Raw genomic sequence first — 26,348 nt, forward strand, 5'->3', positions numbered from 1 at the left:
CATGTCAGGGGTGAGCACGGCCCTAGGTTAGGGGTAACGTGACCTTGCCACAGTGTTATATCAGGGGTGAGCACGGCTCTGGATTGTTACGTGGGTATCGTGACCTTGGTTAACATGTCAGGGGTGAGCACGGCCCTGGGATAGGGATAACGTGACCTTGACACAGTGTTATATCAGGGGTGAGCACGACTTGAGATTTTTAAATGGGTATCGTGACCTTGGTTAACATGTCAGGGGTGAGCACGGCCCTGGGATAGGGATAACATGACCTTGGCACAGTGTTATATCAGGGGTGAGCACTGCCTGAGATTGTTAAATGGGTAGTGTGACCTTGGCATAGTGTGAAGTGCAAGATTTGTGATGATTTGGGTGATTGAGAATTATGATGTGATGACGATGCATGATTGATTGAAATACGATATGTTGAAATATTTATGAATATTAAGTTATAATGAGATAATATATTGTGTTTTCTTATGTGCTATATATATATATAGATGTTTTCTTTTCTCACCGTGCGATTTGTGGATATTTTAGGTGAGGAAGATCTGGCTACGAGTGGTATCTAGAATGTCAACGGTTGAATTGTCGGGATGCTCTGATATTGTGACATCGGGGCAAAGGATTTTTTAGAACATAGGTTTTTATTGTAAATGTTATTTTTGAAAATAATTTGAAAACTCTTGCGTTTCATTTTTGTTATTGTGGTTATTGAAGGATAATTTTTAAGATTCTCATGTGAACCCTTTTACCGAAATTGAAAAATTTATTTATAAGTTTTTATTATTACAATATATATGTTGGGGTAGTAAGGGTGTCACATTTAGTGGTATCAGAGCAGGTCGATCCAATCGGCCGTGAGTTACGAGTCTACTATGCTTGTTTGGTAGATAATTGATGGAATGATTGATTGTGGAATTTGTTGATATGTTAGTGTTATGATTGATGAACTTTATTGTTTACTTATAGTATAATTGTTAACTTTTCTGGTGATCAGAAAAGTAATGGCAGGAGGTAGGAACGACTGTGCAATCGCTGATGCTTTGCAAGCGATGGCTCAGGCTCTTGGTAATATGAACCAACAACCAGAGGTAGATTGGCTGGAGAGATTCCAGCGAAATAATCCACCAAGCTTCCGTGGGGGTTATAATCCTGATGGAGCTACTGACTAGATTTTTGAAGTTGAAAAGATATTCCAAGCTATGGGATGTCCTTTGATACAGAAGGTGACTTTGGCTGCCTTCATGCTTTCTAGAGAGGCTAGCATCTGGTGGCAAGGTGCTTTACAAAGAATGATAGTTGCAGGTACCCAAGTGAACTGGGAGAATTTCAAGCGACTATTCTTGGAGAAATACTTTCCCCGAGATGTGAGACATAAGAAACAGGTAGAATTCCTTGAATTGAAGCAAGGAGAAGATTCTGTGGCTGATTATGTGACTAAGTTTGAAGACTTGGTTAGATTCTGCCTTATGTATGATGGTGTGGGCAATGAGGAGGACAAATGTGTGAAGTTTGTGAGTGGTCTTCGCCTTGAGATTAAACAAGTTTTCAATTATCAAGGGATTACTCACTATCACGAATTGGTAAACAAGTGCCGAGTATATGATGAGGATAACCGTGCTAGGGTAACTCATTATAAGAGTGGAGGACTCATGAGGAATAATAAGTTTGGGTCATCTAGTAAGGGTAAACCTTACACCAAGTTTGCCAGGAATTCGAGTTCTAAGGTGAATAATCAAGGTTCTGTGCAACAAAGAAGCCAAGTTCCCACGGCTAGCCAAACTTCTAGAGGAGGAAGTGTGGGTTCTGTTTCACACAACAACTGCTACAATTGTGGGAAGCCAGGTCATAGGGCATATGAATGTCCGTTGCCTAGAGAAATAACGTGCTTCAAATGTCAAGAGAAGGGACACAGAGCTCGTGATTGCCCCAAGAACAAGACAACAGAGGTTGGAGGGAGTGCTAGCAAACCTCGAGCGATAGGAAGGGTATTTGCCTTGAGTGGTGCTGAAGCTTCACAATCCAAAGACTTAATCCAGGGTATGTGTTTCATCAATGGAACTCCTCTAATTGTTTTGTATGACTCTGGTGCGACTCACTCTTTTATATCACATGCGTGTGTGTCCAAATTAAAATTTCCTGTTTCTTCCTTGTCTTTTGAGTTAATACTAGAGACACCAACTAGTGGTTTAGTGTCTACTTCTGATGTCTGTTTAAAATGTCCTTTGATTATTGAGGGTATAGATTTCATGGTTGACTTAATTTGTTTGCCTCTAAGTCAGCTAGATGTTATTCTGGGTATGGACTGGTTATCTTCCGATCATGTCCTTTTGAATTGTGCTGATAAATCTATTGTCTTTGGTGCGCCTGTTGAAAAAGTGAGTAAGGATTATTTGACTGCCAACCAAGTTAAGGTATCTTTACAAGAGGATGCTCAAGTGTACATGTTGTTAGCTTCTTTGAATTCTGAGAGTAATATTTTGGTGAATGAACTGCCTGTTGTATGTGACTTTTCGGATGTCTTCTCTGATGATATGTCTAGCTTACCACCTAGAAGAGAAGTAGAATTTTCCATAGACTTAGTACCAGGAGCAGGACCTATTTCTATTGCACCTTATAGGATGTCACCCGTAGAGTTAGTGGAGCTTAAGAAACAAATAGAAGACTTGTTAGAGAAGGGGTTTGTGAGGCCTAGTGTATCACCTTAGGGAGCACCCGTACTATTAGTTAAGAAGAAGGATGGTAGTATGAGATTGTGTGTAGATTATCACCAGTTGAACAGGGTGACCATTAAGAATAAATATCCATTGCCTAGGATAAATGATCTTATGGACCAGTTGGTGGGTGCTTGTGTATTTAGTAAAATTGATCTTAGATCGGGGTACCATCAGATTAGAGTTAAGGATGAGGATGTACCTAAGACAACATTTAGGACTCGTTATGGACACTATGAGTATCTAGTATTTCCTTTTGGTGTAACAAATGCTCCTGCAATTTTTATGGATTACATGAACCGAATTTTTCATCCGTACTTGGATAAATTTGTAGTTGTCTTCATAGATGACATACTAGTTTATTCCAAGACTAAAGAGGAACATGAGGAACACTTAAAGGTAGTACTTCAAACTCTCAGAGAGAGACAACTTTATGCCAAGTTGTCTAAGTGTGACTTTTGGCTAGAGGAAGTGAGTTTCTTTGGATATGTGATTTCAAGTGGGGGTATAGCAGTAGATTCATCTAAAGTTAAGGCGGTACTTAAGTGGGAGACACCTAAGTCAGTTAGTGAGATTAGGAGCTTCCTTGGATTGACTGGATACTATAGAAGGTTCATAGAAGGATTCTCTAAGTTAGCATTACCCTTGACAAGTTTAACTAGGAAAGAAGTTGTGTTTGTATGGGATAGTAAATGTGAGAATAGTTTCTGAGCCCTTAAGGAGAAGTTGACTAGTGCACCTGTTTTAGTGTTGTCTGACCTTAGTAAGACTTTTGTGGTTTATTGTGACGCTTCTAAGATGGGTTTGGGTGGAGTGTTAATGTAGGAGGGAAAAGTCGTATCTTATGCATCTAGGCAATTGAAAATACATGAGAAGAATTACCCCACCCATGATCTTGAATTAGCAGCTGTGGTATTCACACTTAAGATTTGGAGACATTATTTGTATGGTTCAAAATTTGAGGTGTTTAGTGATCATAAGAGTGTTAGATATTTATTTGACCAAAAGGAATTAAATATGAGGCAAAGGAGATGGTTAGAGTTCCTTAAGGATTATGATTTTGATCTTAGTTATCATCCGGGCAAAGCCAATGTGGTGGCTGATGCTTTAAGTAGGAAATCTTTGCATTTGTCTTCTCTTATGATTAGGGAGATGTACCTTTTGGCTCAATTTAGAGACTTGAGTTTGACTTGTGAGGTGACCCCTAGTAGTGTGAGACTAGGTATGACTCGGGTGACTAGTGAGTTGTTGAAGGAAATTGGAGAAGCACAGTTAGTGGATTCATTTCTAGTGGCTAGGCATGAAGCTATAGGACAAGGTATTGGAGGAGAATTTACCTTGGGTGTAGATGGAGTGTTAAGATTTAAAGACCGAGTGTGCGTGCCTAGTGACCCTACACTTAGACGTTTGATCCTAGAGGAAGGTCATAGGAGCAAGCTTAGTTTTCACCCAGGGGAAAATAAGATGTATCAAGACCTTAGAAAGATATTTTGGTGGCCTAGGATGAAGAAAGATATAGCTGAATTTGTGAGTGCCTGTTTAGTGTGTCAGAAGGCTAAGATAGAACATTAGAAACCTTCAGGACTACTTCAGCCTTTGAGTATACCCGAGTGGAAGTGGGATAACATTTCTATGGATTTTGTAGTTGCTTTGCCTAGGACTAGGAGAGGGCATGATTCCATTTGGGTTATAGTTGATAGGTTGACTAAGAGTGCACATTTCTTACCTATTAACCTTAGGTATTCTCTTGAGAGATTGGCTGGACTGTATATTGATGAGATTGTGAGATTGCATGGGATACCATCTAGTATAGTGTCAGACAGAGACCCTAGATTCACCTCTAGGTTTTGGGAGAGCCTACAACAAGCTTTGAGGACCCAACTTAGACTTAGTTCAGCTTACCACCCTCAAACTGATGGTCAGACTGAGAGGACTATTCAATCTTTAGAGGATTTGCTTAGAGCCTGTGTGTTGGACCAAGGGGGTAGTTGGGATAGTCTTTTACCTTTGATAGAGTTTACCTATAATAATAGTTACCACTCTAGTATAGGTATGGCACCTTATGAAGCCTTGTATGGTAGGAGATGTAGGACCCCTTTATGTTGGTGCGAGCCTGGTGATAATGTTATCTTAGGACCTGAGATTGTGCAACAAACCACTGATAAGGTTAGATTGATACAAGAGAGGATGAGGACAGCTCAGAGTAGACAGAAAAGTTATGCTGACAGAAGAAGGAAGGACTTGGAATTTCAAGAAGGTGACCATGTGTTCTTGAAAGTCACTCCGTGAACTGGGGTTGGTAGGGCATTGAAATCCAGAAAACTTACTCCTCGATTTATTGGTCCTTTCCAAATTCTAAAAAGAGTCGGTATTGTTGCCTACCAAATTGCTTTGCCTCCTAATCTGTCAAATCTCCATGACGTTTTCCACATTTCCCAACTTCAGAAATACATCTATGATCCTTCGCATGTGATTGAGTCGGATCATCTTGAGGTTAAGGAGAACCTAACTGTGGAAGCTACCCCGGTGAGAGTCGAGGATCGAATGGTGAAGCAACTTAGGGGAAATGAAATTCCTTTGGTAAAAGTTATTTGGGGAGGAGCTACACCTGAAAGTGCTACTTGGGAGCTAGAGGAGAAGATGAAAGCTTCATATCCATTTTTATTTGCTTCAGGTAATTTCAAGGACGAAATTTCTTAAAGGAGGGAAGAATTGTAACACCCCAGTTTTTATTTCACTTTTTATTTATTTATTTTAATTGAGGGTATTTTGGTAATTTTATAAAGGAGATAGGGGTGATTTAGTAGCTTGGAACGGACTGTTCTAGAATTAGAACAGGCCGTTCCAAACTACCAAAAGGTATGTGATTTAGTAGCTTGAAACGGGCTGTTCCGGAATTGGAACGGACCGTTCCAAACTACCAAATTGAATGTGAGTTAATAGCCCAGAACGGACCGTTCTCAAGATGGAACGGGTCGTTCCGGACTATTAAATATGCCATTAACCCTAAATGGGAACGGGCTTGGAACGGGACGTTCCCAAAATTATGGTCGTTAGGTGTAATTAATGCACACCAGAACGGACCGTTCTGGTTTTGGAAAGGGCCGTTCTGGATGTGATTTTTAGCCATGGTTTAAGGGTCCAGAACGGGCCGTTCCAGATTTGGAACGGGCCGTTCCGGCGCAGAATGCCTATATATAGAGTTGTTTGCCACTCCCAAAAAGCACACCTCTCATTTCTGATTTCTTTTCTTCTGCTCTCTCTATTCTTTCATCTACTTTCTGCTTCAGACCGAGGGGAACCCAGCGAGGGAGATCAACCAGATCTAGTGTAGATTCAGCTTCTACATATCTAGATTCAGCTTCTTCTTATCCAGGTACGGGGGAAAAGGGAATTATTTATATGTAGAGTTACATGAGGAAATTGGGTAGAGGAAGAACCCTAATTTTATAATTATTTCTGTTTGAAGAATTATTGGTCTTATTTGATTATGTATGTATTTAGGAACATGGATATATGATTAATTGGTAAAAATGATGCTCTGGGAGAGAAAACGAAATTATAGAAAAGTGCTTGTAAGTTAGGTTGTGAAAAGTTAGATGGTTTATGTTTGAGGAATGGATGATCCCATTAAATTCTGTATGTGATGAGGATTATAAATATGCCAATAATTTGTAAGAATAATGATCTGGGAGAGAGAATGAAATTATAGAAAAGTGCCTGTAAGCTATGTTTTGGAAAAATTAGAATATTTCTGTTTGAGAAATTAATGATCCCATTAGATTCTCTATGTGTTGAGGATTAGAAATACATATTTAATTTGTAAGAATGATGACCTGAGAGGAAGAACGAAACTGTAGAAAAGTGCCTATGAGTTAGGTTTTGGAATAATTGGGAATTTTATCGTTTATGTTAAGATTGTATTAAAATTGATTATTATATTAATTTATGAATATTGTTGCTATATTACTTGATAAAAATTGATGACTTAGATGTGAATTGCTTGAGATGTGCGTATGGAATTGAATTATGAGATGTTGTGTGGAATGTGAATGAGATGTGATTGTGGTTTTTCACACCTATGACCAGGGGTGAGCACGGCCTGAGATTGTTAAATTGGTAGCGTGACCTTGGCATAGTGTGAAATGCGAGATTTGTGATGATTTGGGTGATTGAGAATTATGATGTGATGACGATGCATGATTGATTGAAATACGATATGTTGAAATATTTATGAATATTAAGTTATAATGAGATAATATATTGTGTTTTCTTATGTGCTATATATATATAGATGTTTTCTTTTCTCACCGTGCGATTTGTGAATATTTTAGGTGAGGAAGATCTGGCTACGAGTGGTATCTAGAATGTCAACGGTTGAATTGTCGGGATGCTCTGATATTGTGACATCGGGGCAAAGAATTTTTTAGAACATAGATTTTTATTGTAAATGTTATTTTGTATGATATTATGTATTTTGTATGATATTATGTATTATTCAATTAAATATTTTTAATTGAAGGTAGAATAACCAATTTTTGTGATATAAAAAAATTCATAAATATGAATTTCATTTGTCCTTAATATAAAAGTTTGCATTGTGTTTTTTTCTTTGTACACATTTTCATCTTATTATTTTATTGTAATTTAATATAAAGGTTTTTAAACAACATTTATTTCACAAGTAATCAAGAAAAGAAAAATATATGAGACATACGCATGAGTTACTTACTAGTTTGGTTGAAAGAAAATAAATAAAAAAGAGGATATATTTTTATAAACTTTTTCAATTGATTCAAATTTTAAGAGGAGGATGGATGTAACAAATCTCCTCTTTATTTAAGTTTAGATTCATTATAATATTCAGATTTTTTTTAAAATATAAAGTATTTTGATGTCCATAACATTTTTACTAATATTTTTAAATTCAAATTTTAAAGATAAAAAATAAAATAAAATTTCTTTGTTACAAAAAAAAAGTATCGTTCATCTTATTCACATTAAAATCTCTTTGTGAAGAAATGATAGACACTATAAGGGAGGTTAACTAATATCAATTGAAAACTTGTATTTTTTCAAATAGTAAAGTAGTAATGTTAACGGGTAAGAATGTTGAAGAAAGAACAAACAAAACACCTAATATTTTTATATTGGTTCGTTTCGACCATTTAATTCTCAATCCAAATTGAGTTCTACTATCTTAAACAAAATGCAAGTATTCTTTTAACAAGTCATTTATGTCTTAAATCTAAGTATTATTTGAATTGTCTCTTCAAGTAATCTACCTAAGTATTTTTTTCACACAAGCCTCCCCAAGCTTCAATACCGAGTATTTGTTTACAATCAAGTTTCTCTTGGCCTAAACAACAAGTATTCTTTAAAGACAAACATCTCCAAGCTCAAACCAAATAACTTAGATGCATTAAGGTTTACAAAGTTGTTTCATATTCATATGAAGAAGTGATGCAACAATTTAAGTTCAAAGAGCTTTTACAGAGAAAATAGAGGAGAGATCCTTTCACTTCAGGAGTAAGTCTACCTAAACTTACTCTGTTCAATAACTCATGTTCTACATCAAATTTCAATGATCCAATCGTTTAATTTAAAGTTCTTAATGCATAGATCAAATATGAAAATTTTTAGAAAATTTAAAAATCATTTGATTCTTCATTTCATTAATTCAAATTGACGAATAATCATAAAATCATTTTATACATTGATTTGAATTAATGAAACGAATTATTAAATAATTTTCAAATTTTCTAAAAATTTGCAGATTTGATCTATGTATTAAGAACTTTAAATTGAACGGTTGGATCGTTCAAATTTGATGTAGAACATGAGTTATTGAACAAAATAAGTTTAGGTAAACTTACTCCTGGAGTAAAAGGATCCATCCTCGAGAAAATATGTTTAATACACTTGCTTTTCAAAAAGGTTATCTTCTTTCTTTGTCCTTGAAGCTTCTCGTATAATAATCCAAATGAAGATGTCTGTTGCAAAACTTTGAGGCTTCTCACAAGCTTGCTTTGTTTGTCTTCATTATAGGTTCTTTGAAATGAGAAGTGCTCGTTGATGCATTATATGTGTTTCACCAAATTGTCATTTCTTATGAATATTATATTGACTAAAAAATTTTTGGGACTTATTTAAGACATTGTATGAATTTTATTAAAATTTATATGTATGGAATATATTTGAAAATGAATAATTAAAAAAAAAACTAGTAGTGATCAGATCATGCAGTTTAATTAGTGATCTATCGATAAACTTTAAGGTTTTAACCTAATTGGAATCTTTCTATATTGTCGTGATATTCTCTCACCTAAATTTTATTTAAAAACATAATCAACAATTATGTTAAGTATCGTAATCATGCATTTTTCTTATTCTTATAATAAAATTAAAATGAGTATGTGTATTTAAAAAAGAAGTAAATAAAAGTTAAAAATTTAATTACATAAAATATAATTTTAAAATATAATTTTTTTATTTCTTATCTAATTTTATTTTATTAAATAGTTATTATTATTATTATTATTATTAGTAGGAAAAAGACACTCCGTAGTTACATTATATTAAAAAAATAAAAAAAAAATAAGAAATTACTCATAAAAAAGGTAGTTATTGAAAAATAAACAAAAGATAAAATAGAACACGTAAAAATAGAAATAAAAAGTAGTTTTTGAAAGTGATATCCCTTTAAATATTAGTATAGATAAATAAAAAATAAAATAATAAGAAATTACTCATAAAAAAGGTAGTTATTGAAAAATAAGCAAAGAATAAAATAGTCCACGTAAAATTAGAAACCAAAAGTAATTTTTGAAAATGATATCCCCTTTATATATTAGTATAGAAATATAGACTCATTAATTTCAAGTTCTTAAATTTGATTAAAAAATATTTTCTAATTTTTTAAAATAAACGAATATAATGATAAAAAAAAGTGAAAATCAAAATAGTTACCAAAATTGTATTTTCTTTATATATTAGTATAGATTTATATATTTATTGTCAAATAAATTTTCGTTTAACTTATTTTATCTCCTTCTATTCCCAATCCTCTTCAACAACAACAAAGCATAAAACTACCGATGACAGTTTTTGATTATGGCGCCCAAGCAAAGCAGTGAAAACTGGCGGTTCACGTGAAAAAGAGTGACAGGCTTTACAATGCCACACGGATAAAGAACAACCAAACACCTTACTCCGCCAAAACCTTTATGACAACATTTACCTCTAAGCTTCCAAACCATATCATATTGTATCTTACATTCCTTTTCCAACTTCACTTTGAATGCCTCCACTTTCATTTAAAAAAGTTTTTAATCTTTTAACTCTTTTAAGATTTTTTTTTTTACTTTTAGTTTCGCCTTAACTTTTATTTTTGTCATATAAATTAGTTTTAAACATTAATTTTTTTATGTTAAATAATAATATATGTCAACAAATTATGCTTGACTCACTTTTTGATATTTATGTAATTATTTAATAAATATCAAATCATAAATCATATAATATTTAAAATTTTATTATTTATTTATAATTATATGAATTATCATTTAATATAAAAATTTTAATTTAAAGACTAATTTATGTGACACAAAATTAATAAAATTAAAAATTGACAAATTTCTTTTAAAAGATTAAAATAAAAATTTTAAAAAATTATTTACCAAAATAAATAGTTTTGTTCACGATGAGCTTGTGCGTAATGGGTTGAAAAAATTTCGAACTAACAATGCAGGGCTGATGATATATACACTTCAATATTTTTATACATACACCCCTTTTTTTTTAAAAAAAATATTAAATTCCTAAGTTATCATTAATATTATTTGGAACAAAAAAATTTATTTTGAAAAATATTTTTTGGAGGTGTGTTTGTACATAATTATGGAAAGTACTTTCCGGAATACTAAAATTACTATTCCGGAATACTAAAATTAATATTCCAGAAAGAACTTTTCGCTGGAATAATTCCAGAAAGTACTTTCTAGAATACAAAAATTACTATTCCGGAAATAACTTTCTGGCAGAATAATTTTGGAAAGTACTTTCGGTAATATACTAAAATTACTATTGCAGAAAGTTCTTTCCGGAATTATTGTAACAAATACATACATTGTTAATATTCCGAGAAAAAGTTTCTAAAATTATGTAAGAAATTTACTTTAAATGTAACGACCCGCCTAGCCGTTCCACAACAAACAACACCACGCAGAATAAAGTATGCATATATAAAAATAAAATATATACACATATGTCTAGCCTGGGGCTTAAAATCAATATACAAAATACATCAAAATGGCCACACTAAGTAGCCAAAAACAACAACATCAACTTCATCTGCCAGCTGCAGACCTGCCTCCATACGCCAACCTATCCCTGCTCTGCTCCTATACATAGTATGATCATTATAATCCAATCCACATGGAAACAACAAGGGTAAGCTAGTGAAAAGAATCATCATATATAGAAAGAATAAACAGCTACAGCTAACAGCACAACATCATCCTCAACAGGATCAACATACAACACATCACAGCATACATCTACAGCACAGCTTCACAACACACTACACATATACACCTCACATCATTCAGCAAAACAACAATCAAACAACCAATGCGTCGTCACGCATACCAGCTCAGAGATCTCCTACAACAGCTTAGCCTTACGGCCTACAACAGCTCAGCCTTACGGCCTACAACAGCTTAGCCTTACGACCTACAATAGCTTAGCCTTACGACCTACAACAGTTCAGCTTTACGACCTACAATAACTCAGCCTTTTACCACAATACAGCTTAAACATCATAATTCAGCATGAACATCTCACAGCACAACTCATCATTAATCAGCTCAAACAATATTCAGCATTAACAATCACCCATATAGCATCACTATTCCTAGCCGACCTAGGCAATCCCACAATGAAATCCATAGTGATATTATCCCACTTCCATTCCAAAATCTCCATTTGCTGCAACAAACCACCAGGCTTTTGGTGCTCCGCCTTTGCCTTCTGACAAGTCAGACAGGCTGCCACATATTCAGCAATGTCTCTCTTCATACCAGACCACCAGAAAGTCTTCTTGAGGTCTTGGTACATCTTAGTCATACCAGGATGTATGCTAAGTCTACTCTTGTGCCCTTCCTCCAAAATTTCTTCCTTCAGCTCAGAATCGTGAGGTAGACAAATTCTTCCCTTAAACCTCAAAATCTCATCTCCTCCCAGTTCAAAACCAACTGCCTTCTCGGTACCCAACAAACCAAGAATCTGCACCAACTCTGCATCCTGCAACTACTTCAACCCAACCTGCCTCAAGAACTCACTAGTTATGGTAGTCATTCCATAACTAATGTGATCATGAGCTAACTCTACACAGAGATTCAAATCTCTGAATTCCTCCACCAGCTCCAACTCCTTCACCATCAAACTAGACATGTGGATGGATTTCCTACTCAGCGCATCCGCCACTACATTGGCCTTCCCAGGGTGATACATCAGCTGAAAATCATAGTCCTTTAGAAATTTTATCCACCGTCTCTGCCTCATGTGCAGCTCCTTCTGATCAAACAAGTACTTCAGACTCTTGTGATCACTGAAGACGCTGAACCGAGCACCATACAGATAATGCCTCCATATCTTCAACGCAAAAACAACTACTACCAACTCCAAGTCATGAGTGGGATAATTCCTCTCATGGTTCTTCAGTTGCCTTAAAGCATATGCCACCACTTTCCTATTCTACATCAACACACACCTCAAACCCTGGTGAGAAGCATCACAGTACACATCAAAGGGCTCACCAGAGTCAGGCAACACCAACACAGGAGAAGTAGTCAACCTCCTCTTCAGCTTATTAAAGCTCCGCTCACAGGCATCTGTCCAAATTAAAGGCTGATCCTTTCTAGTCATTTGGGTTAGAGGCGCTACTATCTTGGAGAATCCCTCATTGAACCTCCTACAGTAACTCGCTAGACCCACAAAGCTCCGAATATCTGTGATAGTTCTTGGACACTCCCACTGCAACACCGACTCCACCTTAGTTGGATCAACAACAATCCCCTCAACTGAAATAACATGGCCCAAGAACTTCACCTCTTCCAACCAGAACTCACACTTCGATAGCTTGGCGTACAATTGCTTCGCCTTCAGAATCTCCAACACCAACCTCAAGTGCTCTCCATGTTCCTCCGGGGTACTTGAATAAATCAGGATGTCATCAATGAACACCACCACGAATTTATCCAAGAAGGGCCGGAAGATCCTGTTCATGTAATCCATGAACACTGCCGGGGCGTTGGTCACACCAAACGACATCACAACATACTCATAGTGACCGTACCTAGTCCCGAAAGCAGTCTTAGGTATGTCACCCTCCTTCACCCTGATGTGGTGATATCCTAACCTCAAGTCAATCTTTGAAAATACCGATGTTCCCTTCAATTGATCTATTAAGTCATTTATTCGGGGAAGTGGATATTTGTTCTTAATGGTCAATTTGTTCAGCTGCTGGTAATCAACACACAGTCGACTACCCCCATCTTTCTTCTTCACCAACAACACGGGAGCACCCCACGGAGATACACTCGGCCTCACCAACTGCTTTTCCAACAACTCTTCCAACTGACCTTTCAGCTCAACCAACTCAGCTAGGGCCATCCTATAGGGAGCGACCGACACTGGCCTCGCACCAGGAACCAAGTCAATACTAAACTCTATCTCCCTAGTAGGAGGCAACCCAGGCACCTCATCTGGAAACACCTCAGTAAAATCCTCCACAACCTCAATCTCAGCAATGACCCTCTCGGTCTCCACACTCATAGCAGCAAGCAGAATACAACACTCTGCTCCATCTCTCATCAATGTTTCAGCTTGGCTAGCTGAAATCAACAACTCATCCTCTACCTGAGAAAAGATCAACCTCCTATTGGCACAATCTATAAGGATGAGATTGGCAGACAACCAATCCATCCCTAAGATTATGTCAATATCAACTAAAGGCAAACAAATCAAGTTTACCTTATACTTCGTTCCATTCACCACTACCGGACAACTAGCACACAGCTCAGAAACAACCACAAAAGTAGAAGCGGGCGTCGACACTAGCAGTCTCAATCCCAAATCACATACTGACACACCCAACATAGTAGCACATGCATATGAAATAAAAGAGTGGGAAGCTCCAGAATCAAAAAGAATCATCACATCCTTACCAGTAGCTTTGCCCTTCCCCTTCACAAGGTCAGATGAAGTGGAAGCTTCAGCCCCCGTCAAGGCGAACACCCTTCCAGTAGTGGTAGGTCTATCACCTCTCGGAGCACCCCGATCCAGTCGATTCCTGGCAGGACAGTTGGTCGACTCATGACCCATCTGATGGCATCTAAAACACCAGCTCTCAGTGTGAGGACAATCCCGAACAAAGTGGGGTCCCGCACACCTGTAACACCTTGAGTGGCACCTCCACCCTACTTCCCACCTCTAGCAGCATCAGTAGGTTGCCTTATGACAGGACCCCCTTACTGTGGTTGGGGCCTATCATATGGTTTCCTCTGACCTCCACCTTTCTTGGACCCAACTGGCCCCTCAGCAGTCTTTACCACACAGTTGTCACCTTCCAACCGCTCAATAACTTTTGCCTTCTCAACCAAGGCCGGAAACTTAGTGATAGCCATAGGCACCACCACCCTCTTCAACTCTTGTCTTAAACCCTCAACAAACTTCCTACACTTCCAGACCTCAGAAATAGTTTGCGAATAGAAACGAGCCAGGTGCTCGAATCTCATCGCATAATCGTACACCGTCATCCCATCCTGGTGCAATCGCATGAACTCAGCCTCCTTGGCATGCCTCACACTCTCTAGGAAATACTTCTGAAGAAATACTCTCTTGAAGCACTCCTAGTCAACAACAACACCTCGAGCAACCAACATGTGGTGGGTGCCTCTCTACCAATGTTCAGCCTCCCCTACCAGCATATAAACAACATAAGCCAACCTCCTCTCCTGAGAACAGCCCAACACTGTAAATATTTTCTCCAGCTCACAGATCCAATGGTCAGCTACCTCTAGGTCTGCATCACCCTTGAATTGCGGAGGATGACACTTACGGAACTCAGCTAGATCCCGGCTCTCCTATGACTCAACTGGTCTTGCTGCACCAGCTGCAGCTCTATCAGCATCTATCCTAGCAAAGAAGGCATTCTGCTGTTGCATAGTCATAGCCATCATCTCCATGGCACGGGCAATCTGCTCATTGGTTCTAGTCATTCTCTCTCTTTAACTATACATTTTAAATTAAATTTTAAATACAATATTATATATAATAATTTTTATTGCTTTGAAGTATTATATAACAAATTTTAAATAGACAGATGTAGTTTATTATCATATATAAATTAACTATATAAAATAAACATATAAAACAAATACATTTATTTGTAGTTTATATATTTTAAATATATAGTGTAACTTAAGAGGAATGAGCACAACTAAATCTTTTTCTATTGCAAAAGTCAAGGAATTAGGATATGCATGACTGAGTATTATAACATTAAAATTTTGGATATACATTCATTAATGATTAAGGTCATTATTGATATTGTCTGTTAGTTAAGGATAGTTTATTCTATTAAGACCATCAATCCTACAATGTCCACAACATTGTTTTCATTGAGACTTTATCCAATTCATTTTATTTCTTATATGAGTTGATTTTGAACATCCCTCAGCATGCAAAATAGTTTGATTAGGGATAATGTGAGGTCTATTGGTAGGATGAATGTTGTCATGACTACCATATGGGTACCATTGTCCAGAATATGCCTCTTTGATATATATATGCATTTAAATAAGCAACATCAACATAATTCAAGGGATCTACACAAACATAAGTAAATGGGGGCAATGACATGTAAACATGGATATTTGTAAGTATGGAAAACACCACACTCACATTTTCGTTCATTAAGAATTATTGTCCAAGTATGACCACCTTTTCGTGTAACTGGATTGAAATCTTCTTTCACTTCAAATTTGTTGGTGGCCTCATAGTCATATCTTTGAAGTAGATGAGATGTTGTCTCCTCTTGATTGTTTTGCATAGCATCCATTAACTTTCGACAATATCATTGACCAACCGCAAGCTCTACATTTGCTTGACCTAACCTTTGTACAAAATACTCAACTAACCTAGCATATGTACACTTTACAAGAGTTGTTATTGACAAGTTATGATTGCAAGTTGTATAATCTGTCCAAATTTTACAAGAAATATAAACATCAGGTAATAGGATAACATATTATGTAGTACAAAAAAAAAAGAATGTAAGAAACAAATAATGTTATACCCACGTGAATTAGCTCTTCTTTGAGTTTGACATTTTTAAAACAGTGGTTAAAATTGCTTGTGATGTGGCAAATACAATGGACATGATAGGCATTAGGTGGTTGTCAACCATTGTTTTAATTTGTCACTGTTAATTTAATGCTTTGATGTCGATCTGATATCAAATAAATGTCTTGCTTTATAGTTACATATCGACAAATGTTTAACAAGAACCATGACTAATCACATAATGTTTCATCTTTAACTACAACAAAAATAATTGGTGTACCGCGAGCATTACCATCTTGTATTGTAACGATTAATAGAGTGCTACGATATTTTTCATATAAAAATGTTTCATCAATTTATATGATGAGTTTTATGTAATTAAATGATAAGCAGGCAGCTTTGAATGCATCAAATTTTGAATTCTGCTACGGAGTTGGGGAACAGGAGGATAGGAAACGCAACGCGCACTCCCCCCTCTCGGCTTTCTCTTTTACACGTTGCTTCATACCGTGCACAAGGCCCCCTCCACTTTCTGGGTCAAGCCTTAGTACCATTCGCTAAGACAGGTTTCAATCAAACCAGAAGGCGTGGCCCCTCACCTCCTTTTGTGTGATGCACAACGCACATGGGGTTTGCTTCAATTGTGTGCCAGCTTGACAAAAACTATTTACTTTGGTAAATAGTTTTTTTAATTTTTAATTTCTTGTATTTTCTTTTTTATATTTATATAGGTTTAAAAGTCCTCACAAATATTGGATTCATCATCACATTTTCTATCATTTTAATTCAACGTTTTGTCAACGCAATTTCTTTCTACTTTAATTCCATGTTATTTATTTTCCAGTCCTGTATAACATATTTGATCAAAATCTTTTTTATTATACTACTTTATTAGAATGATTAAGATTAACTTTATTTTCTAGTCTTAATTTTCATTTGTGTACTCAATCGTTGCAATTCACTATTCTGAATACTGTTTGACGTTTAATCATTTTTTAAGTTTGGACCTTTATGGAATCCTACTGTTTTTTTTTTTTAAGAAAAGGAAATGGATAAGAAATAGAGTGAAGAAAGTAAAAAAAATAAAATAAAAGTTGTTTGTTTGAGAAGAAATAGAGTGGAGAAAAATTAAAAAGTGGTGGAACTCAACTTAACACAGGTTTATTGTGGATTTAGGAGCTTGAGTTAGTGGGAAATGCTATTTTTTTAAAAATAATTATATAAATAAAAAACATAAATATTACACAAAAAAAGAAAAAAAAAACACGGTTAGTAATAAAAATGAGTAAAAAAGAGACTAAAATATAATAATAAGAAAAAGGCTTAAATATGTTTTTAGTCCCTCAAATTTAAGACAAATTTGTTTTTGGTCCCTCAAATTTAAAATTATTGTTTTTAGTTCCTGTAATTTTCAAAAATCTTGTTTTAGTCCCTTAAGTCACTAATAACATATTTGAAAGTGACTAATTAAGACAGTTATGCAATATGACCTGGATTTAATGTGATATTTTCACTAATAAGGACACGAATAGATAGATTTTATGCAATAATGTTTGATAAATTTCTTAAAAAAAATTGAATATAAGGACTAAAAACAACAATTTTAAATTTGAGGGACCAAAAACAGATTTACCCTAAATTTGAGGGACTAAAAACATATTTAAGCCTAAGAAAAAATTAGTCAATAAAAAATAAGAATTAACAAAAATTAAAAAAACTAATTAACATATAAGCTCATATTTATTAGAGTTTAAGAGTGAAGTGAAATTTTAAATTAATTAAAATTAAATATGTTAAATAGTATATACTTAATATATTAATATCCTCAAATGTAAAACTCTTGGATAGTGACGGATCTAGAAATTTTAGATAGTGGGGGCAATATTTATTCATATATTTATAGTATTAAAAATTTTATATATAATTTTAAAGGCATAAATATATATCATGATTATTTTTTACAAGTTTTTATATTTACTATTACAATTAATTAAAGATGAAAATAAATTAGGTTAGATTAAATTTTATAACAATTTAGTAGGTTTGAACATTGCTTTCTTTAAAAATATATATTATAAGTATGACTTATTTATCTATCATAAATATTTTTTTAAATGTTTGGCTAGAATTACAATCTTAAAGACCAACTTTATAATAATTTAACACTATTAAAAATTGTTCTTACCTAAGATCGGTCGAGAGGGACGATCTACTAGGCAAGATTGGTGAGCCTTCTTCGCTGGGTACGTCGGCGGCTCCGAGATGGGGGTGGTAACTGTAAAAGAGACTTTGATGCTAAAGTTAGTTTTTGATAGTGTAATCGTCTCATATATATAGTGCACGTACCTTGGTGTGAATCAGGATTTTCCTCTTAGGCGAGGGTAAGGTTGATCTAAGCCTGGGATTGGCCGCAACCCGATATATAGTGGGCCTTTGTTTTGGTCGATGTCACATAGCATCTATCCGATGTCGTTCAGTGCTTTAGTGTCGAGCTTAAGTTCGGCGCCTTGACGCGGATAGTACAAAAATAAATATGTTAAATTTTATAAAAATCAAGTTTAATTTATTTATGATATAAACATGTTTTTAATTTATAATATATATTTTTAGATGATAATTTATTTTAAAATATATTTTATAATAATAATTTTAAATGGAACATAAATTTTTTGATTTTTTTTATTATGATTTTTTTAATCAACGTATACAATAAATAAAAAACATAAAAGATAAACATGCATACCGTAAATCTTATTTTATCAAAAATTATTTTTTTAATATATTAAATTATATATGTGAGTATTAAAATATATATATATATTAATTAAACTTTAAAAAATTAATTTATTATTAAAGAATATTCTTTATTATATAAAAAAAATTAATCTCCTTCAAAAGTTTAACAAACATCAAATAAATAAATATATTTTTCAAATTTATATTTTATACATATGATAATTTAAATATATATATTTATTTTATTAGAATATGATTTTTTATTTTTTAAAATATATTATCTTTTTAGATAAAAAAATTATATATATGTTAAATACTAGTTGGGAAAAGTGCCCAACTGTTGTATAACTTAGAACCGTCGCTTATAACAATAATATGATGACGTGGAGAAGTGTGGTTCACTGAACGATAGGACGTAAGCCTGACATTAGTAACGAATTATAGTGTTTTGAATGGAGTCACGGAATTCCAAATATATACACACACTTGCTTGCATTATTGATATGAAGATGGAAATGGTGACTAATGTTAGCGAGTATGAGGCCCTTGCAAAGGAAAAATTGCCAAAGATGGTTTATGACTTCTTCGCAGCAGGGGCAGAGGATGAGTGGACTTTGAAAGAGAATCGAAATGCATTCTCGAGGATTCTGTAATTTACTTTTCCCAGGAATCAACACCTCCATTTACCTGTTCTATGATCTCTCCTTTTTTTCATTCACCTTTCCTTTGATTTTTAAGGATTGCAACTTATATATGCTTCCTTTTTGTTCTCAATATCTATTTGGTTAACTTCAAACAGGTTCCGTCCCCGTATTCTTGTTGATGTTAGCAAGGTAGACTTGACTACAACAATACTGGGCTTCAAAATATCAATGCCTATTATGATTGCTCCAACATCCTTCCATAAGATGGCTCATCCTCAAGGTACGTTATCAAACTCCAACTGTGGTATCATAATATCAAAAAAGAAAATTGAGGGACTGAAAAATAAAATTTAATCTGTAAGTATGGAATATCATAGTATGTGCATAATAAATACAATTGATAAAAAAAAAGTAACATTAAGAGAATTTGAGATTCTTTAATTTTGGATTACTTTGATTTAAATTTCTTTTATTTACTAAATATTTTGTTTAGATCAAGTAATTCAAACTTCTTCAATTTTAAATGCTTTGTTTTGGGTAGGGATAATATGATTTTAAAATTAAATTTTATGAAATACATAATAGTCAATTTTTAAATATTTAAGTTAAAAATAAATTTAAATATTTAATAATTCATGGAAAGTTATTGATATTTTTACAAGGAGAAAGAGAGAGAAAAGCAAGAGACGTGAATGCATGATAATAAGAAAAAGGAGAGAGGGAGAAAATTAGAGCAAGATGGAGAGAAAAAAGAAGAAGAAAGAAATAGAGAAAAAAAAATGAGGTAAAGAAGAAAGTGAGAGAAGAAAGATACGAGAGAAAAAAACAAAAAGACAAAAATATTCATTTCTTATAAAAAAAATAATAATTCTTGTATCATTTCTTAAACAAGATTAAAATCCATATGAAACAAATGAATTTATTAGAAAAATCCCGGTCTATTTCATATTTCCATTTCGGAGTAAAATTCAAGCGAGTTATTATCGTGTATTCGTTTCTATAATGTTTTCTAAAATGTTTGCAATGAAGGACTAAATCAAGAAACCTAGTGTTATCAAATGAAACAGAAAACTTAGGAGCTTCTAGAAAATTTGTTCCATTCATTTGTGTTTTATAGAGAAGATTGCTCCAATATTGACATTATCTGACTATTGTGTTTGTTATTTGTATACCATATAAAATATCGTAACAAAAAAAAAATACTAAATAAAATGTAAAATTCATAGAATTAAACATTTAACATTGTGGATTTTTTAATGCAGAGCTGCCGGATTTTTAATATATTTGTAATTGAAGTTTATTTCTTATTACAGATGAAAAAAATATCTAAAGTAAAACAAATTATGCAACTTTTGTGCAGGAGAATTTGCTACGGCTAGAGCAGCATCAGCTGCTGGAACAATCTTGGTTTGACATTCACCATATTTGTCATCTGCTTTGGTTTTATTTCCAAAACAAGAACTATATTTTTTCCTTGGTAGTTTTATTATTATTTTTACATCAATATGAAATGGTATAAACCTACATATCTACATTCATTTGTTTTACTTATTTACTTTCTTGCAAATTATAATTTGAATAATTTTTTTTTTGTCACAGACACTATCCACATCGGCTACTTCCAGTATTGAGGAAGTTGCTTCAACGGGTCATGGCATTCGTTTTTTCCAACTCTATGTGTGTAAATTGCCCTCATTTTTTCTTTCCATAGTTCTCTTATCTCTAATGTGTTAAAAGTCTCACCCTTGAAAACTAGAAAATTTTCTTGACAATGAAACATTTTCATAAAATTTAGATAAAACAGGAGGAAATCAATTTTTATGATTTGTCATTGTAATTTTTTTGGTTGCATATTATTACTTGCATTTGTTTCCAATGATTTTTGTTAGAAAAGATAATAGTTTCACAAATAATTTATTTTCCTTCCTCTCTAAAATAACACAATTTTATTCTCCTTGATTCATTTGTGCAAGCACTGATACGATTATCTCTTGTATCTAAAATTCTCAACAATATTATGTAGTACCTAATTTGTTATAGTTTATTTTTTAGGTTCTTAGAGACAGAAATGTGGTTGTGCAGCTTGTGAGAAGAGCTGAAAGAGCTGGATTCAATGCAATTGTCCTTACTGTGGACTCTCCAGTTCTTGGCCGTAGGGAGATGGACACCAAAAACAGGTTGAATAACATTTGTAAATGTAAATGAGAACAGTCTTTTCACAAAACTTTACATGGTTGAATATATACTATTGGCTTGTTTCATGGGGGTATTTTTATAGATTTACATTGCCACCAAACACGGTATTGAAGAATTTTGAAGGATTAGATCTTAGAAAGTTTTACAAGGTGTGTGAATCTGTGATTCATGATTTGTATGAAAATTTGAAATTAGATGGGTTTTTCCATTATTGGTTATCTTATTGTTGCTATTTTTTGTTTGGGATTATCTTGCAGACCAATGACTCTGGTCTTCCATCTTATGTTGGATCAGTTGATCGATCAATCTTGGACAGAGGTGTGTATATAAAACTATGTACAGGATTGTCGTTATATAAAACCAGTAGAGAACTATTCTAGGACAAATCAAGCTATTTAAGGAATATAATTATGACAGTATCACAATTCTATAGTTTCCCTTTCTAATTACAAATGAATGCTGATTTCTTTGATTAACTTATTACAAATGAATGCTTCTAATAACATGAATGTTGGTCCCCTTCAATTATTTCCTTTAACATCCCCCTCATGTTAGAGTGTTAATGGCAATGACACCCAACTTGTCGAGACGTCTATGAAATGTTAATCGCAATAGTTTTGTAAATGTATTTATTGTTTGATGTTTGATTTCCACTTTGCACATTGGATTTCTTGATCTCTCTTCTTTCGATTCTCTCACAAATAGCGTGAAAATCTAATTTAGTGTGTTTTGTTTGATCACGGTATACCATATTTGTATTAATGAGTGTGTTTGCTTGATTGATACAAAACAACCTTGTTGCTCAAGATATAATACATGTATTCTTTTAACAAATATATTTTGTTCTATGTTATTAGAAAAAAAAGTATTTTTTTTTAAAATATAAGTAAATTTTAACTATTTTATTTTTAGTTTCGACATAAATTAATTAAGCATGTTTATAGTGTGTTTTGATGAAATATTTGAGAAGCTTATAAGCTTCTTTTTAACCAATTCTTAAATTAGTCTAATCAAAAGAAATTTATTTAATAAGAGTGCTTATTTTAAGATGTTACAGTTTATTTCTATAAATTAATTAAAGTAATTGATAATTTATAAATTTTTAATTTCTTTTTCATTTTTTATCCTCATTAATTTTCTTGAAGTCCTTCTTTACTTTTTTTAATTTAGAATTTTGCTTATATTTTATTTTCTCACTCTTATTACCAAATAAATAAATGTCATTTTATATTAATTAGTTATCTTATTAATTAATTTTATTAAACACATTCAATTCAATCAGATAATTTATAAACTTTTAATTTTTTGGTTTTTAATTTTATAACTTATAACTTTTTTATAAGTTAATTTTACCAAAAACACTTTGTATAGATTTTGTACTACCTAATTGTGAGATAGATTAGCTTCCTAGCTAGCTTGTGATATCAAGTGGGATCCATGGGGGGCTTCACTCCCTGTTTTTTTCCCTCTATTAATACCAAATCAAGTTCTATATATGCGGACAATTTTTAGTTTTAATCCAAAGTAACCTAGACTCTTTTGATATGTCGAATGTGTAGTTTTGTTGACAAACTATAAATCTTTCTTTGAACAACAACTTCAATGCTAAAAAAGTATCTGAGTAGTACAAGGTCTATAAGCTTTAAATGACAATTGAGAAACTTCTTAAAGTCGCCGATGGTTGTTTCATTGTTGCTTGTACTAAGCATATCACAAAGTACCACCATAGTAAAGGAATATGAACAAAGCTATGTAAAATATTGTGCAATCGACCTTTGATGGTTGAAACACAATTTCTTGAATTTCACAATAGAAATGTTGGAACCAGTTGCAAGATGCTTGCTTGTGGCCATAAAATGATTTAGGAGTCGAAAAACGACATTATCCTCCAATTGAAAATAACTCAAAGGGTCAACATGTACACTTCCTTAACCAGTTGCAGGTGTTTGATCCTTACCTTTTTTATCGCATAGGCTCATGATCTTCTTGCACTCCTAAACTTTAAAATTTGGGTTCTCAGTGGTTGATTCTTTTTTCATTTCAACATTGTGAGTTGCTACCTTCATATTTATGGGTCGTGATCTTTCCATGCCATTAGTGTCCCATTGAGAATTTAATACTATATAACATCTACCGACAAAACTTATTCATGCCTTAAGATGATAATATTTACTTAAGTTTATTCAAGCACTTTATTGTAGACGTAATTAACAAAATCTTAATGATGACATTTCGTTCCATATTCTTTCTTATCTTTTCCTCTTATTACATATCATTCTCTTCTTTAGAATCACCTGTTTACCTTTTTTTCATAAATAAAGTTCTTATGAAACTTATCAACAACTTACAAACCAAAACCTAATCTTATAATTTAATATTAATTATAGGTTATTTTAATAATTAAGAATGTTTTAATTAATAATATGATTATTGACCTTATAAAAAAAGAGAGAGATTAAAAGGGATGAGACTGCAGGGCCTAATAAGGGGATTAAGGTTTATAGACCCTAATTGGTTGGTGTAGTAGTGTGTTGTGGCGACAAGTGTTAAGCTAGAGACACTAGAATCATGCTCTAATACTGTAAAAAAATGAACAGAGGACTCTGTTTTTGTATATACATTAACTTTGTACCGGGCTATACTGTTATATAAAACCAGCAAAAAAACCATTCTAGCAAAAATCGAGCTATTTTAGGAATACAATTATGACAGTATGATGATTCTATAATTTCTTTATGCTAATTAGAAATAAATGTTGATTTCCTTGTTTTGCTAATTACAAATGAATGTTGATTCTCTTTATTGATTTCCTTTCCTTTAACAGATCGGTCGCTCAGCTGGAAGGTGATGTCGAATTTTCACACATATAACTTTGTAATTTATAACACTGAATGTGGAAGTAATTAATACTATAGTAAATCATTTTACAGGATATAAAATGGCTTCAAACAATCACTTCATTGCCAATTATATTGAAGGGTGTACTTACTGCTGAAGATGGTAAGCTTATAAAACAAATACATTATTGTTTCCCTGTCCATTTTATCCTTGTTAGTTTTGATTTCTCAATCTTGAATCTAATCCCATATCAAATGCTAATAATGTAGCAAGGTTAGCCATACAAGCTGGAGCTGCAGGAATCATTGTTTCCAATCATGGAGCTCGCCAACTTGACTATGTCCCTGCAACTATTATGGCTTTGGAAGAGGTATCCCTTCCTAATCGTCCCTAAAATTTTAGGTTTAAATATATTTTTAATCTTTTAAATTTAAGATAATTTTTTATCACTTAAATTTAAAATTGATATTTTTAGTTCTTATAATTTAAAAAAAAAACTTTATTTTAATCTTTATATTCAAATTTTATTAAAGAATTTATCAAAGATTGTCCCATAAAATCTACCTTATAATGTCTTTATTAATGAAAGTATCACATTAAACCTAATTGATAGTGCAAAACTGTCTCAATTTGTCACTTTCAAATATATTATTGATGACTTAAAGACTAAAAAAATATTTTTAAAAATTATAAGAACTAAAAATAACAGTTTTAAATTTAAGGACAAAGACAAATTTATCCTTAATTTGAAATACTAAAAATTTATTAACGCATTGTCAATATTGGTTGGTTGCCTTGAATAGGTAGTTAAAGCTGCACAAGGAAGAGTTCCAGTTTTTTTGGATGGTGGAATTCGTCGAGGGACGGATGTTTTTAAATCACTAGCTCTTGGAGCATCTGGTGTATTTGTAAGTATATGAAAGTTTGATCATCATCATAGCAATTTAAAATGTTCAATGCCTAGTTCTTAAGTTCCGTAGAGAAGTATATGATCCAGATCTTCAAAATTTCCTAAAAATATGACTTTGCCACGAATGTAATGGAAACTTATGGAGTATGCATTTACATTTCATTGGTTTACTAGTGTTTCATTAGAGGATGAGGATATGAGAAAATCTACCTAGCCCTACATTCTTGCTGTTTATATTTTCTCCTTTGATGTCAAATTTCAGATTGGTAGACCTGTGGTGTTCTCATTGGCTGTTGATGGTGAGGCTGGTGTGAGAAAAGTACTTCAAATGCTTCGTGATGAGTTTGAGCTAACAATGGCACTAAGTGGTTGTGGTTCACTCAAGGAGATAACTCGTGACCATGTTGTGACGGAATGGGATCGCCCAAGAATTGCTCCCAAGTTATGATTGTAGGACTCTAGCATGTTTGGCTATATTCTAAAATTCTTATTTTATAATAACCCGATGTTCGTATTCCATGCTTCAATGGGAAGCTTTGTGTTACATTGAGTCATGTAGTGCTACTTCTTTATGGGTGTTTGTGATTCATTGATTGTGAGATCATACCTACTATGTGTTCATTTCCAATGGCCAAGTGATAGATCCAAACGAATTTCATCTGCACCTGCTTAGATGAAAGACTTTATTTAAGGGGCCTTTTGTGTTTAAATGATTGGTTATCTTTTAGTCGTGCTTTGGGAATTCGATTTGGCCCATCAGGCAGCCCTGTTTAAGCTTAAATAAATAGGTACAATTACAGACTATTAAGCTGTTTTTGAGAATTTGGAGGGTAAAAAGCAAGAAATATATATTTTTTAATATAATATCTAAAATATTCTCATTTATATTTTTAAAATTTAAAATTTAAAATTATAAAAGTATTAAAATAAATTGATATTTAAAATCTCTCTCTTTGTAAAGAG

The 26,348-nt window shown here is 33.3% G+C and overlaps 3 protein-coding genes across 3 annotated transcripts; 1 reads left to right on the plus strand and 2 right to left on the minus strand.

The window, feature by feature from the left end:
• Positions 1–11,019: 11,019 nt before the first annotated feature.
• LOC145955157 (uncharacterized) lies at positions 11,020–13,550 on the minus strand. Its single transcript, XM_083069866.1, has 7 exons — positions 13,288–13,550; positions 12,494–12,927; positions 12,105–12,199; positions 11,843–12,023; positions 11,680–11,761; positions 11,221–11,283; positions 11,020–11,116 (listed from the first exon to the last, which is right to left on the minus strand). Exons 1-7 carry the CDS (start codon positions 13,548–13,550, stop codon positions 11,020–11,022), a joined length of 1,215 nt encoding a protein of 404 aa, XP_082925992.1.
• A 73-nt stretch (positions 13,551–13,623) lies between these two features.
• LOC145955158 (uncharacterized) lies at positions 13,624–14,995 on the minus strand. The gene is made up of 6 exons (XM_083069867.1): positions 14,873–14,995; positions 14,699–14,809; positions 14,250–14,599; positions 13,943–14,109; positions 13,749–13,858; positions 13,624–13,653 (listed from the first exon to the last, which is right to left on the minus strand). Exons 1-6 carry the CDS (start codon positions 14,993–14,995, stop codon positions 13,624–13,626), a joined length of 891 nt encoding a protein of 296 aa, XP_082925993.1.
• Positions 14,996–19,277: 4,282 nt separating this feature from the next.
• On the plus strand, positions 19,278–26,095 carry LOC109789736 (glycolate oxidase 1). The gene is made up of 12 exons (XM_083068863.1): positions 19,278–19,446; positions 19,597–19,721; positions 20,802–20,848; positions 21,041–21,118; positions 21,494–21,618; positions 21,720–21,786; positions 21,895–21,955; positions 24,462–24,481; positions 24,568–24,637; positions 24,745–24,845; positions 25,279–25,383; positions 25,648–26,095. Exons 1-12 carry the CDS (start codon positions 19,301–19,303, stop codon positions 25,831–25,833), a joined length of 1,131 nt encoding a protein of 376 aa, XP_082924989.1. The 5' UTR covers positions 19,278–19,300; the 3' UTR covers positions 25,834–26,095.
• Positions 26,096–26,348: the final 253 nt, after the last annotated feature.

Source organism: Cajanus cajan, chromosome 2 (genome assembly GCF_000230855.2).
Source record: "Cajanus cajan strain Asha chromosome 2, NIPB_CcT2T_4, whole genome shotgun sequence".
Taxonomy (NCBI): Eukaryota; Viridiplantae; Streptophyta; class Magnoliopsida; order Fabales; family Fabaceae; genus Cajanus; species Cajanus cajan.